Below are 15,722 nucleotides of genomic sequence, written 5' to 3' on the forward strand. Positions count from 1 at the left end.
TCGGTATATTTTTACACCTTCTCAGTGTCTTATTTCTGTATTAATATCATTGTGTCCTTATTCTTATTCTTATCATTATTAATGTTATTACTGTTGTCGTTATTGTAGGATTGTAGGATTAAGGCGCAATTTCTTTTCATTTTTTTTTTTTACAAAATGACTTGTTTGGACAGACATTTTTTACAGTGTTCACCCTCAGAAAACATGGAACAGCACTGAGGATAGATAAAGCGCTATACTGCATTCCTCTAAAACTATATATATATATATATATATATATATATATATATATATATGTTGTAGTTGTGATAAAAAATATTTTCAGTATTATATCCTTGAAATTACAAGTTGGGAATATTATTATTATGGATGTGAATATAGTAACTTCAATAAAAATTTAAATAAAATAAAACTGCCTGTGTTTACGTATCTTATGTCGGCTGTGTTTATTTATTTAGGATGTGGTCAACTCTTTTTTTCCTCTTTTTTCATTCAGTGTTAGAAATTATTAGAGGAGGCGGGGCTTAAAGGTTGAGCCGAGCGGAAGTGACGTCACACCAGGAAGTAGCGCTCGCCGCTGGCCGAGTAGTGATAGCAGCAATGCCCAGCAGTGAGAGCAGCAGTGTCTGGCTTCTTGGCTAAGATAACATCAGCCACAAATGTATTCTTCATAGTTAGCCTCTGCTATGCTAACGAGCTGAATGACTTCGTGGGAGCCGTGAAAATGACACCGAGGTAAGCAGCAGTGTGTGTGTGTTTGTGATGCTGTGTGTGTGTGTGTGTGTGTCAGCTTGCGATCATTTACTTGTTTTTAGCTAAGCAGCTAACAGCTAGCCGCCTATAGCTAATGCAACCTGGCAGCCAAACCCATCTGTAACAATAGCAAAGCTTTATGTAAGCCTCTCCACTGCTGCTCCGTGGTGTTTAACTTGCTTTCTACTCGTGAAATAGTGAGATTAATAGCTGCCTGGATGACTTAATGTTAGTGTGTCATGACAAACTTATGGAAAGGCAGTGGCTCAGTGTCTTAAAATAACATGTTGCTGCCTCAGAGTGCTAGTGGAGCTAGCTGAAATCATTAGCTGGCTGGATATCAACAGTGCCTGTGCTTTTGCATGAGTCATGTCATGGTTCTGCTGGGAAGGGAGAGATGATGCTCTTTTTCTTTCTCTCTGTGCTCCTCTAGATGACTCACCAGTGGCTTGGACATCTGTGATCCGACAGAAGATGAGGCGAGCTCAGTTTGTCAGACCTGGCATCGCTTTAGATGAAGATGATGATGGCTACTGTAGGCACATAAAACACACAGACACGGGCAGCCGGCCGTAGGGGAATCATGTTTTTTTGCGCTTTTTGCTCATCACGCTCACTAGAACGCTGACCAGATCAATTGATTCACGTTTACGTCGCTTTTGGATGGCTCTCGACAAATAAAAAAAAAAAAAAACTCGCTGACCATGTCGCTGGCGGAGCAGTCTCAGAAGTGGTTCCCAACCCATGTCCAAGCCACTGTTCTTCAAGCCACCGGTTTACAGCCCAAGGGCAAAAATGGCACCAACGATGCCTACACGATCATTCAGCTGGGCAAAGAAAAGTACTCGACATCAGTGGCGGAGAAAACGCTCAACCCTGTGTGGAGAGAGGAGGCGTCGTTCGAGCTGCCGGGTCTGCTGCTGGAGGGCAACCCGGAGATCTATGAGCTGTGCCTCATCGTGATGCACCGCTCCCTGGTCGGCATGGACAAGTTCCTGGGGCAGAGGTCCATCAACCTCAACGAGATCTTCGATAACAAGGAGCGAAGGAAAACCGAGTAAGAATCACACGACAACAACAATGTTTCACTTCTGCCTTCAAGGTGGGACTGCACTGTACAGACAAAATTTCACACCTCGATATTTATGCCCAAAATCAGGAAAGCGATATGATATTATATGACTATCGGTTCACACGGAATTGAAATTTTAAGTGTGGCAACAAAAATTAAGCATCATTCAAAAACACACATAATAATACTAAATGGACGTAGAAAATGCAGTTACTTGGTATTTGAAAAAGTATGTTATTGATTAGAAAATACCAGTTACTGCTTCGACACAGTCCATCAACAATATTTTAAGTGTAGTGACAGTGAAAATTGATAATCCAGCATTCTTCACAAAACAGCACAATAATACCAACTGGATGTAGAAAATGCAGTTACTTCACAAAGTATTTTTTTGACCAGAGCAGATCAATCAGTGTCTTGGGCCAACGGTAACCCCAAATTTGATATCGTCGCCTTATGAGACGTTAATATCATCTTCATATCTAGATAACGAGGCCATCGACAACCATCAAATGAGTTTTTATAATCCCAGAGATGAGCTGCTGTCACCTCCGAGGGAAAGAGCGTAAACATGATGGCGGTTTCGCTCTGCTGCAGTAGGTTGTAGCTCGAGTAAAGTTGTGTGTTTTTCCCTACAGTGCGGCGACACGGCGGAGTAACCTCCTCCTGATTCACTCAGCGGAGAAACGCCGCCGAGTCCCTTGTTAATATGCAGAGGATGGAGCCCTCATTACAGGAGGCTAATGGCATAAAATGTCAAGCTTATCAGCCCTCGCATTAGTTTGTCATTAAAGTCTTAAAATTTGAAAAACTGGGATGAATCTTTTTATTTCAGTGCCGCGACTACGAGCTGTTGTCCCTCACGAACTTTAAACTCTGATCCATGCGAACGCTCACGAGTGATTCATGCGAATTTGATGCTGTTACTGTTTGGCATCACACCTACTTTAGGGTGTTGTCACTGTGAAACCTTGGTAGGCCTAATTTTGAAGTATTGTGCAGCTGCAGTGAACAGTCACACGTACTAATAGAGGAACTGAAATTTGGGAGGAAGTGGAAAAAAATTGCGGAACTATTAGTCATATTTGAATAACAGTATGGTGTAAATTAGCTGCGGTCACATTGAGTCTGTGTGTTATCGCCATATTAGACACATATTTAGACCTGATGACACTGTGTCATAGTGTTCAGCTTTCTGTGCAGACTCCATGTACTGTCTCTTTTACACCAGCTGTATGAAATACCTTTGCTCCTCTCCTTCATTGTCCTTGTATGATTTCTTTATAGATAGGTCTATTAGAAAGTTCAAGAGCAGGCACTGAATTGGGTGTAGCCCAGTTGGTGAACTGATCTGACAAAGACTCAACAGATTCGTCACAGATGAAATATTAAAACTGTTGTCAGCGACCACACTAGGGTTTCTCGGTCTTATTGGCCCTCTATTGTTTGATCCAGAGCAAACAATAAGCTTAACCAGGAAGTGGCCTACATTGTTCGGAGATTACATGGACATGGTTTTCGGCTTGAGCTCCGACATGGCGAGCAGCCGTTGGCCTAATTGAAAGCAGCGGAGCTGGCCCAACATGTCTTTTTAGATGCTCATATTAAGATGTAGCCTACGTGCAGATGTCTCCAAAGATGTGAATGAGTGGAGCAGGGCGGCACCGTGGCTGAGCGGCCTGTCGTCTGCCACCAAAGAAAAACCCAGGGTCAGATCCCGGCCATTTCTGGGCGGAGTTTGCGTTTTCTCCACGGGTTTGCGTGGGTTTTGTCCGGGCGCTGCGGTTTCCTCCCACAGTCCAAAGGCATGCAGGGCAGGTGGGTGGGAGACGCTAAATCATCTATAGGTGTGAATGGGTGTGGTTGTTTGTCTGCGTTTGCTGTGCTTGACTGGCAACCTGCCCAGGGTGTCAACCTGTCTTCTGCCCAGTGCATGCTGGGATAGGCTCTGTCCCACTGTCATTCTAAAAAAGGTATACACACGCAGATGAATGTATGAATAGAGTACAAAGTACACCAGTCACACCCTAGTATGAAGTGGTAATACCAGGTTAATTTTAGTGGCATGGACTCTACATGTCTGACACGCCCTCGGGCAGTTGTTTAACCAAACACACACTGAACAACACGGAGACAATAACCAAAACTGATCTGGTGTAAATTAGGTGACTGCGTGTTTCAACATGGAGCAACAGTAGCACACATCCTTTTTGCCCATCAGTTGGAGGGAATCACAGTCTGTCGTCATCATTAAGGATGGGGTGATTTTGTTTGAGGCGCCTCCCGGCCCTGCACTTTTTCAACACATGCGTTGTAATGGATGTGCCCACGTAGCTCGGCTTGGCCCGATCCCGCTCCCGCAGCGAGGGCACACTGACAACGAGGCCCAGACCCTAGATACCGTATCGACACTCCGCTGCGGGCCTGTGTTCGCCGCGGCTCATCCACAATGTTTTGGAACTGACATACTGGGGAGGAAAGTCTGTCTTGATATCCGAGTAGGCAGCCCATAATTATTGCACACCTGTGTTTGTTGATCGTGAGGAGTTTCCCAGCGGTTCGGGGCCGAGTGGGAGGATTGTGGTTCTAAGCAGAGGGAGGTTTATCTTGGCCTTGACACACACGTGAAGTGCAGCCCCGGCCCCGCTGCAGCAGCACGCCGAGGCCGCTGGTCAGACGGAGGACAGGGCGCAGCATGGGAGCCAGACCCAGCACGGCCTTCAGTGGCACAAGAGCCACAAACCAGCCGCTTCAGAGTAGAGTTCAACCTTTGTGGGTTTTAATGGCCAACACCAGAGCTGAATGATTTGTAAAAAAGTAATAAATAAATAAATGTCTATTATTATTATTATCATGACAGATATGGTTTACAATTTTAGTGGGAATGATAATTTTTTGCATCCTAATTTTAATTTTCACTGAAAAAACTATATATAAAAAAAAAAATTTGCTGGGGTCTGCCCCTAACAAATCAAAAGAAGAGGTGGGAACCGTTCTCCACTTCACTTATTTCCATCAACTGTGAACTGCCGCTGTTTTTCGTGTGAATGTCTGAACCAAACAAATCAGTTTTTACCTCTTGAAACGTCTTATACATAGACCAGGACAGCCCTGTAGCACTGCAGTACTTCATTTAGAGTGATGTTTTGTGACATATTTCACCAAAAAAATATATACAATACACAGTATTTTTGTTATTGATTGTTCGGCCCTAGCCAACACCAACACTGTTTTGTTAACTGATAACTATCATTTTGTGTCGATATGTAAAGGATGGTAAAACTCTCTATTGAAATCCAGAATAATATTAATTAGTTATGTTAGAGTGTGTAGAATAAATTCAATTTAAGGGCTTCTCTTGGAGAGCCTGTATAACATCAAACAGTTACTTTTAATATGTAATAAAACAAATTGCAACATATTTGAGGTGGATGGCAGTACCCGACCAATCTGTAGTTTATAATAAAACGCCAGTATCAGTAGGAGTTTCACATACTGGGAAACCAACATATTGGTACAGCCCTAGCCTAGAACAACAGGGCCAGGCCAGTATCCATCAGTCGCTGCCTTTATTCATGGGAGGGTAGCAACATTAAGCCGATGACATTGGTAGGAAATTGATTAATCTTGATGCTGGCTGGTATTTTGAACACGTTTAGCAGAGGACATTGTTACAAGGCCTGCAGAAGTGGGGACATTTCTCATTAGCATGTATGAACCGCTGGGTTGTCCTGTAATGTGGCTTTGCATTTTCCCAATTGCTTGTCATTGCATTTCCGAACAAAGGCCAGATTTGTGCAAATGTCACCTTATTTTGCTCACTGTGAAGGCATAAATCCCATTACTTCCAGTTGAAAAAGCACAGAGGTTAAACAAATAGGAGCCCCAAAAGCAGCCTGAAACAGCCTATATTATTCAGCAGCAGGCTATTTCTCACGTTCAGTTTGCAAGGAATAATGTTTATCCTCTGAATAATAAAATGTGTTCTCGTGTCAAAAAAAAAAAAAAAGTTCAAACGATTTAAGCCTCTGTATTTGTGTGTAGCTTTTGGATTAGTCTGCTCAAATTAGCCTTTTCATTGGTGTCCAGAAAGAACTAGGTAGAGCACATTAGAAAGAATGTGGGCTATTTTTTCCCATTTGTCATATTGTTTGATATTGTAAGGCCTTTTACCACACTGTGACGATGTATACCTGTCCTCCTCAGTTCTGTTGAATTAGGTCTAATCAACTCTACAAACTCGTAAGGACATTAAGGAGATTTTCATAATTCCTATTCTTTTTATATAAATTCCCTGAGCCTGAGCTTCCCCTTTCTCTCATTTCAGCTGGTACTCCTTAGAGTCCAGGCCGGGGAAGAAGAGGAAGGAACGAGGCCGCATCCAAGTCAGCATCCAGTTCATGAGGAACAACATGACGGCCAGCATGTTCGATCTCTCCATGAAGGACAAGCCCCGCTCGCCCTTCTCCAAGCTCAAGGACAAGATGAAGGGTCGCAAGCACGACAGCGGCTACTCTGACACGTCTTCAGCCATCCTGCCTCGCTCTGCCGTGTGCGACTCGGAGCCCAGCCGCCAGTCTTTTGCCCCAGAACCGCAACCTCAGCCCGAGGCCAAGGCTAAAAGGCCTCTGCTGGCTGGTTCCCATAAGCTCTCTGCTGCCCATTCCATGTCAGACCTCATAGGAACCCACTTTCGCCCCAAACTGGACTCCATGAACTCCATAGAGGAGAGCGGTGAGGACAAAGACACATTTGCCACAATAAATCCAAATATTTGTTTAGATTATAACTCTTTATTCTGCGTTTGGATCGCCATTCGCTTTCAGAAAATAGTCGCTAATCTTCCTGGGGTCCACACAAAACACAGCTACAAAGAAAATAAGCAATAATTAAAATCATACTCTATCAATAACACAAAAATACAAAAACAATCCAAATGTAAAAATCCATGAATAAGTAAAATATCTCTACATAAGAAACAAAAATAGTGACCTACAGTGAAAACAAAACTGTCAGATACACAATAACAGAAAGCAAAAAATAGAACCAATAAAAAAATTCTAAGACAGAAAAGCCACCATAATATGTATAAGAAATTCATCAGTTTTTGTTTTAGTAATTTTTTAAAAGAAAATATACTTTTAGTATGGCTAATATTGATGGGGAGCATATTCCAAGTAGAAGAGGCTCTATAGAGAACAGTTCTCATCATACACTCAGTTCAATTCTAATTTTTACATGATTGGCAAAGCAAATTGTTTCTAAATATTGCAAAGTTAATTATATATTTTCACGGTGGAGATATATTTATTATATTGATGTTGGGATATTAGACTAGATATCATCTGGGATAAGTTTGTGATAAGGCTTTTCCTGGCTTAAAAAGATGCAATTTTCTGAAATTATTACCTTTTCTGTTAGTTGCCCCTGTCTACTTGGTCATCATATCAACATTACTAATGATAAAAAAAAAATCTCTTGTGTGTAAATACTCCAATAGCCATGCCTGTAATATTGTCACAATATTGATATTGAGATATTTTTTAGTTACACTGAAATAAACTCCTGTTACTTTCACCTCCTGGCTTTTACTGCAGAGCTCAAAATGACCAACAATCAAAACCAGTGTTCCCTCTCTGCTGCACACACACACACACACACACACACACACACACACACACACACACACACACGTATTATTAATACTGCATTTTGCATGATGCAAGACCTCTCTCTTAGATTGCTGCTCTAATTAGCTAGCTTACTCATCTCCATTGTGAAATTTTGACTTTATTGTGTGTGCCAGTTACAGGCGGCTGTAGCTCAAGGGGACAGGCGGGATGAGAGGGACGGGGGATGTCGGCTGTGCCAGAGATTTGTCGGATGTTGTTGCATTTCCTGCTGTTTACCAGTAGAGGCTGACAGGAGGCGTACACTACTTAATGCCCCTTTAAAAGAACTAAAATGTTATTGGCTTCATCGGAGGATATGACTATCACCTTATGTATTATTGCAATTTCATCTGGCGCTTACGATGCCTGGGTTACATATTTTGTGGACAATAACCTGCCTGACCCGAATGAGACCCGTCCTCCCTTACATTTTTGGTTGAGCCAGATATAATTAATAGACATGCAGCTGAAGTTAGAGATAAAAAAATAATTTATGATGGAAGTGTTTTATCCTTTTGAGACCACCTGCCGTTGCCATACCACGCAGTAATCTGCTCATTGCATTTCATTGGCCGTGCTTGTTCAAGGGAGTTTTTAAACCGGGCTCTCGTTCATACCCACCATGAATCAGCAGCGAAAACCGGCCAGCAGCCAAAACACAAACTCACGTGGTGGGTATCATTAGGATTTTATCAGTTCTACTAATCTTTGGATAGTGCTTATTGGTTCCCTACTAATAGGTAAGCAACACCTGGTGCTGTTGAACATTAAAACCGGCGAGAGGAATGGAGAGCGAGGGGAGAGAACAAATGAAGCCAAGAAATCACTTGATACGATGCACAGAAAACAGAAAAAGATGCCGTATATCATAAAACAGATCATTTTGTTTAGTTCTGGGTAAATGTGGGTCATGTTTTTTTTTCCTTTTAAAAGGTCATTTAGTAATCGGACCTTTATTGATCTTAGAAGGCAATGAGTAGGAATTAAGATAACATCGGAGGAACTTACCTTCTCTGACGCAAGCCTCCCCTCCTGTCCCCTTGAGCTACAGTTGCCTGTAATCGACTCAAACTCAAACTATAAAGTCACATTTTCACACCAGAGATTAGAGAGCTCTCTGGCCAGAGCAGAGATCCAACAGAAATGTCCCCGGTAATGTATCACCGTGCAGAATACTGGGACAATGAATCTGCTTTGTCATTTTTGGGCTTGAGAAAACAAAAAAAGCCCCTTTTAGCCTTTTTTTGCAATTATATCTGCACGACCATCATTAAGCAGTTGAAAATGTGTGCAGGTAGGGAAGGAGTTGAAGGGTCTTGAAATATCGATGGACAGTTTTGTTCCATAACAGAATCCAGGCCGTGAAAGCCATAATCTTTGTATTTAGCCGAGTAATTGTTGAGTCACTGATATTGATCAACAGCCCTCCTGACCTCCTGCACATGTGTTATGGTTTATTTGTCAAACAGGGAAGCAAAAATCTTACTTAATGCACTTCAAATGGGTCGTTAAATTTTTCCATTTCCATAGCTATTTTTTCCCATAGCTCATGAGTCCATGTGGTGTTTTTGGTTTCTCCTCAGGCAGCGCAGCCGCCCCTCACAGACGTTCCCAGAGCGAGGTGCCAGGCGAGGCACACGGTGACCCTTTCACTGATATCAGTGACACCCTGCCGCAGAAGTATGCCACGCTCCCACGCAACCGCAACCCGTTTGAGGGGGAGCAGGGGCAGCTGTGGGACCGGGCGGAGAGGAAGGAGAAAAAGGAGAAGGTCAGCCTACTGGAACGCGTGACGGGAAAGAAGGACGGCCGCAAGACCAGCAACGGGGGGCGTTCGGGCAGCTCTGGGGACCTGCGCTCGCCCAACCCCTTCAGCGGTGACTCCCAAGCAGACACCAACCCCTTCAGCTCCAACTACAAAGCCAGGTCATCCCTCGCATGTTTACGCTACAGGCAGTGAAAGTTGTCATTTTGCTTTTGCTGTATGCTCCTCTAATTTCTATCATCAAAGAATCCAAATGCCTGCCGGGTTTTGACTGGGAGCCTTGTTTGGTATTTTGGTCAGTTCATTTTAATAACAAAACTTGTTTGTGTTAATATTTTGACACAAAATTCATTGTGCACTAAGGCCCAGATTTACAAAAACCATTAGTGGGTACTAAAAAATGTTTTCAGTCTTGAAATCGGTGTTAAGATTGAATTGGGGGGTGATTGGGGGAAAACCATCTTCTAGACCAATTAGGAATTATGTCATTGTTTTTTTTACATGCTTAACATTTTGCTCATATTAAAGGCTGTAGTAAATAAGGGCCAAAGTTTGCAGTTAATTCTTAGCTAATCAACATCCTTAACCTCCTGACATGCTGCCTTGAAATACTCTTTTTTTCTGTGCTTTAATTGTAGTCCCTTACAATGACGCAACAAAACAGCGTTTATCTTTTTGGATATTAGTTATATCATTCTGGTAAAATTTGGATAGCATCACCAGTTGAAATATAGGCCTAGTAGTTGAGGGGCTCCCGTTTCTCTTGGTTTGTTGCGTTATTGTTGTTGAGACATTTCCACCGAGCCAGTTACATCGATTTCCTGTGTGACACAAAGAAGCACGCTAGTTGGTGAGCGCTGTGGCTAAGTTCTGGTTTATCAGAATGGAAGGTGTCATTAGTGGCTCTTTAGAGAGCCTAGGCTTGATAACAGAGCCCTCTGAGCTATAGTAATGAGATCTTCTGGAGAGATAGACCACCCAATTAACCACTTATCTCTCTGAAGGCACCAGTCCATCATCTTTACTGCTGCCTTTGTCATACAGTAGCACAGTGGTCATTTATATTGTGGCAGATGAACATAAAGTGGTGGTTTAAACATATTTGTCGATTAACCCACTCGCTGTGACGGGTAATTGTGGCGTGATGCGTGTCAGGATGCATTGATAAACGTGGTAACTCTCACCCATCCCCCTTTTCCGCTAATGTCCAAGCCAGGCTTATTTATAGGCACTCACCTCAGTTTAATAGCATTACATTATGTGGATTAAGAAAACACAACACAATCCACGATCAAAATAATGACTTGTTTTAAATTTGTTTTGCAGTGAGAAAAAACCCACAGGTACTGAAGACGTCACCCAAGGCCGTAAGACCAAAGACAGCAGCGGCAAGAAAAATGTAAGAAAGAAAGCAAAGCCATCATTCGGTACACAGATGATTTGTCAGGTGATTCTGTCACGCTGTCATTTTTACCTGACATTGATTGAAACTGCAAAAAAGGGGAGGGGGTTAGGTGTGACCCCCGGCAGTTGCAAGTGTGTAGTTGTGTGGCGAACAGCGCAGCACAGACTTTTAATTGGGAACTTATAGTCTCATTTAGCATTGCAGCTGGTGATCTCTGAGGCCTTTTTAAAATTCAGATGTGCCACTCAACTAATTAGTGGCTGAAAACATTGCTCATCATCTCAGATCCGATCATAATTTGAAGCGGTGTGAAGTTTCGGTCTCTGAGGTCAGGTGCAGTAACATGTTGCGCTGATGCTGTAATTGGAGGATTTCTTTTTTTGTCCAAAAAAGGCACCGTGAATGTATTTTCCTTTTTTCTTTAAATGATTAATTATAGTATTTACACTCCGTAGTTTCCCAATTTTTAGCACATGATCTATTTAAAAATGTTTTCCCATTTTTAAAGCCTAAATTTTGCCAACTATTACGCAGCAGTATTGATATTTATGTGGTGGCCGTATGAGCAGTGGCTAAAGTGATGGCTAAATGAGAAGGAGAACGCTGATAATAGCTTTCCTCACCTTTCTTTGTGGGTGTTGAGGACTGCCTGTAGCCACACATGTGCCCCTGTGTGTGCTGCAGTGCCTAGCAGAAATGGCAGTTCCCATTTCCTCTGCTTCAAGGCCCTAATTAACCACACACAGGGGGGGGAGGGAGGACAGTGAGAGATTTCAAAGGACTGAGCTTTTAGATTCTCAAAGCTGAGCTCATTAGAAACTGTAATGAGACAACTGGAGAATGCCAAGTGTGCGCCTTATCTTCTCCTCACTACTGATCGCAGGAAAATGGTCATCATTACTTTGCCAGTTCATGGTCATTTCCAGGCCTTTGTCACCAGCCACTACAGCTCTTGATTACAATACTGTGTGTGTGAGTGTGTGTGCATGTGTGTGCGCGTGCACATGTACACATGCCCGTGCGTCAGACCAACATCGACTTCCTTGTGGATGTCAGTTCTCTTATTCCCTCTCAAATGGCTTAGCGCAGTATCTTTCAGCGAGATTTCTTTGTGCCGTGCGTGGAGAATAGGTTATTCACTTCTGTTCTTGAAACCCACCTTACATTGGACATTTAATCTTGGTGGCAAATATTTCATTTTGGTTTGTATCCCCTCAGTAGCCTATGTGCTGTTGGAAGCGATAAGATACCTGGTGAGCAGTCCCACTCTAGGTCTTTCCGCATTGTCTTTACACAGCAAAAGAGGCTTGAATAGTGCATGGGAGTGGAAGCTGATAAGCGTGGTATTTTAAACAGGGTGAAGGCTTTGCTGCTCTATCCGTTTGGGGGAGGATGCCCAGCACTGAACCGATAAAGTGGTCCTCATTAAAAACGATTACAGCTCTTCTTGTACCCGTGCAATATGATCTGCACGTACCGTAACACACTGGTCCGTCCAGATAGATCGTCCTCCAAAGAGCAAACCCAGGCTTAGGTTGCATCCTTACTTTGGTATTAGGCTGACCTTTAATTCTAGAAATATGCAGTCTGGCATTTCCCCTGGAAACAAAAATTCCATTCAGAAAAAAAAAAAAAAAAGTTTATTGTTGTTATCAAAAGAGGCTGATCAGAGTTTTTGCCTGAACCCTTTTTAGTGGGAGAGATTACACTTGCAGATGCTAAACAGCAAAGAAAAAGTGGAGCAGCTTTTTCAGGAGGTTCACTACTTTCTGCTCTCCCCTTGGAGTGGTTAAACTGTCCATGATTTACTATCAAACACTGTTAGATGCTAATAAATCATAACATCTGCTGTAAAATTCAGTGACATGTCAGTGCTAAACCCTTGGAGAGGGGTCTCATCTTATCAGCAGCTCTCAATTAGCCTTGATTAGCAACAGGGAACAAAAGATAAACACATGACAGTTTATGTCACATTATGCCAACACTTCTAATTAGTCCGTTTCCTCTGTTGTGTTGTGAGCAAACTTAAAGGGGAACCTTTAATGTTGCCTTCATTATCAGATGTTGACATCACATAGAAGATCATTCAATCAATTTTGTTTACTTACACAAAATGTGTCTACAAACATAACAGTGAGGCAACAAATTTAAAATCAAAACGCGACGACGATCTTGACTTGAGCGCTTTAACCGCCTTTTGCCTTTTCAGGAGGCGACCCAGGAGAGCGTGGCTGCTTATAGCAACTTATCCTTTGAAGAAGTTGTGCAGGAACTCATCAAGCAGAAAGAGGTGGTGAAAAAGAAAGACGCCCACATTCGGGAGCTGGAGGATTACATTGATAACCTGCTTGTGCGTGTCATGGAGGAGACGCCGAGCATTCTACGGACGCCCTATGAGCCAAAAAGGAAGGCGGGTAAAATTTCCAAAAAGTAGGGAGCAAAAGAAAAACAGGATGAAGAGTTAATAATGAAGGCTTAGTGGTTACTCATCTGTCAGTGAGAAATATTAGCAAAATAAGTGGGAACAAATGGGATTGATTAATGCCAAATTTATGATTGTTTATTCCTTTTCCTTTAAAAAAACCATTTTGTTCAATGGATGTAGTTTTTATATAGACATGTTTTTAATATCTCAGCTTTTTTAGTTTATATGCAGTTTTTTTTGTTTGTTTGTTTTTTTTTAGACAAAATTCATCCCATGATTAGGTTGTGTTTCAATAGGTTTTGTAGTATTATTATTTTTATTCAATGAATGAAGGGGTGTGTCATGAGACCTTCCAAAACAGTAGAGAAACAGTCACTCTCAGATTAAATGTGTTTTCTGCACATGGTTGAAACTGCACACACGAGGTTAGCACCCGCTCTCGGGCTGGTGGAAATCTCAACGCCTTCATTACCGTCTTAAAAATCTCATGGCTTTTTTTTTTTTTTTTTTTTTTTTTTTTTTTTTGGCTATCTGTGCTAGTGCATTTTTAGGTACTGAACCAAGACGACTTTCATCAGTGGATTCAAGTCAAAGCAAATCCATAGTTTTCACAAAAATTAGGCTTAGGTGTGTCGTATCCACTTGTGAACTCAGACAGGCCCCCGTTTGCAAACACAGCTGCCATCTTGTATTCAGCCCAGAAGCTCTTAACGTGTGAATGTAGCCAAATTTATGTTTACCAGATGCTGTTGTAGCAGTTGCGTGCTGTTTGCTGAAAGATGTCAGTGGTCAGGCGGTTGATAAGATGGAGCTGTAATTACTGTGTTTACACTTAAGCACAAGTCTTAAAATTGCTACCCAAACTACAGAACACACTTCGCCAGTCAGTATCAGCCTCGCCTGGGTTTCTTCCTCAGCCTCGTCTAATGCTGCAGATGTGGGAACGCTCTGCTCCTCGCGCCACATCGCCCCAAAAGACTCAAAGGTATTCTTAGACTGTAACACAGTTAGAGTAAGAAACTGCTGTCTGGTGGTCTGCTTTCCGTCAGGCATACCGAGTCACTTCTTCTTCTTCAAAAAAAAAATGAACAAAGTACATTCCTATCATATAAGTTATTATCTTTTTTTTGGTTTGTTTTTTTTCATTTTATTTTACTTGTGACGACTATCACCTACGAGGACCGAGGGTCTCACAGTCACTGGCTTGCGATCATAGTTTTACACTAAATAAGTGCAATAATCCTAACTTAAGCAGCTTGCTTTATATTCCGCTGGTGATGTACTTGTTTACATTTTCAATCCCACGCTCGAGTTGAACGCGGCTCTTCCGTTCCTGAGCTGACTCTTTAGACCGGCTTGGCGTGCTCTCCGTTGATTGACCAGCCTTGATCTCGCTTTGTTGGCTGAAGATTGTATTACGGTACCTTAGCTGCATACGTGCTTATATGCTCGGCAATCGTTTATATTTGTGAATGTTACACTGCCCACTTACACTGTATATACATATTATTTTGATGAATTGTGAGGTACTTTATGGTAAGGAGGCTACTGTTTCACACCCCTCACCCACACACCTCCTTTGAGGTGTTATCACTGTATAATTGGCACTAATACACATCTCAATTAAGATTTACTGAGCAGTTTGTTGATGTATTATGAGCTACTGAAAGCGATGAGATACAGAAACTTTTATTTACATTGTACTTAATATTTATTTACCTTTCAATGACATGATAGTCACTAATTCATTATGTGGTATGACTTAAAATAATATTCCACTTTAGCTGAATATCTTTCCGAGCCAACAATATTGGCTTTGCTGGATATTAGGCATCCAAGAATCCCAAATCCTAACATGTTCTTTAAACCTGAAATATTGCTTTAATCACAAGTTCTCGATTCTTCTGTGTTAAACAGCTGATGAATGTCTTTCCACATCACAAATTATGGCAGCCTAGTTTGGCTCATATCAAAAGCCTGCAGTTATCATTTCATGGTTTTATATCACCTTGTATCACCTCACTCTGTCATGCTAATGTTACACACACTCAGTGGCCACTTTTTTAGGTATATCTGCAAAATACAATACAAACTAATCCAGCTGTTGTGCCATAAAGTTTCCTCTCCTGCTGCCTATAATGCTCAGCTTTTCTTTTTGTCACAGTAATAGTGGTGTTCATTCACTTCTGTGTTTGGCATTGAGCTCATAGTTAGTGCTGCTGTTGTACTGGACTGTGTTTTGGTGAGAGCTGTTTCCACTATTCTGTCCCCCTCATGCATATTTTAATAGGGAGGACAAAAAATCAGAAACACCTCAATATAATGTAGTCCAGTACAAGACCTCTGCAAACTACAACCTCAGTAATAAACAGAGAATTAAATTAACACATTCTCCACAATATCAACACAAACTGAACATTATAAACTTTGTTAAAAGGTAGAATTTATGGCAGAGCTGTTGAACTGAACTGCATTAGATTGTAAAGGTGGAGCTGATAAAATGGCCACTGAGTGTATGCTGTTATGATCACAAACGGTTTTTACTTAAGAAATGTTCAACAACCTGCGATACAGATGTTCAGCAGGAAAACTGCGTGAAAATCTGATAAAATGAAGTTACACATCTTTTT

General features: G+C 41.9%; 1 protein-coding gene across 2 annotated transcripts; it reads left to right on the forward strand.

Moving 5' to 3' along the window:
* Nucleotides 1–610: 610 nt before the first annotated feature.
* Nucleotides 611–14,161, forward strand: rab11fip2 (RAB11 family interacting protein 2 (class I)). 2 transcript variants are annotated; one of them, XM_030071066.1, is made up of 6 exons: nucleotides 611–735; nucleotides 1,187–1,810; nucleotides 6,153–6,559; nucleotides 9,081–9,423; nucleotides 10,589–10,709; nucleotides 12,877–14,161. In XM_030071066.1, the coding sequence occupies exons 2-6, from the start codon at nucleotides 1,458–1,460 to the stop codon at nucleotides 13,099–13,101; spliced, it is 1,449 nt and encodes a 482-aa protein (XP_029926926.1). In that variant the 5' UTR covers nucleotides 611–735; nucleotides 1,187–1,457; the 3' UTR covers nucleotides 13,102–14,161. The 2 variants fall into 2 exon arrangements, with proteins under 2 accessions (XP_029926926.1, XP_029926927.1); XM_030071067.1 differs by having other exon boundaries at nucleotides 10,589–10,661.
* Nucleotides 14,162–15,722: the final 1,561 nt, after the last annotated feature.

The sequence above is a fragment of the Myripristis murdjan genome, chromosome 15 (genome assembly GCF_902150065.1).
Source record: "Myripristis murdjan chromosome 15, fMyrMur1.1, whole genome shotgun sequence".
NCBI lineage: Eukaryota > Metazoa > Chordata > Actinopteri > Holocentriformes > Holocentridae > Myripristis > Myripristis murdjan.

Coding starts and splice junctions, on each gene's coding strand:
- rab11fip2 (XM_030071066.1), top strand. CDS start 1,458: ATGTCGCTGGCGGAGCAGTCTCAGAAGTGGTTCCCAACCCATGTCCAA. Junction 1,811..6,152: donor AAGGAGCGAAGGAAAACCGA/GTAAGAATCACA, acceptor CTCTCATTTCAG/CTGGTACTCCTTAGAGTCCA. Junction 9,424..10,588: donor AGCTCCAACTACAAAGCCAG/GTCATCCCTCGC, acceptor TTTGTTTTGCAG/TGAGAAAAAACCCACAGGTA.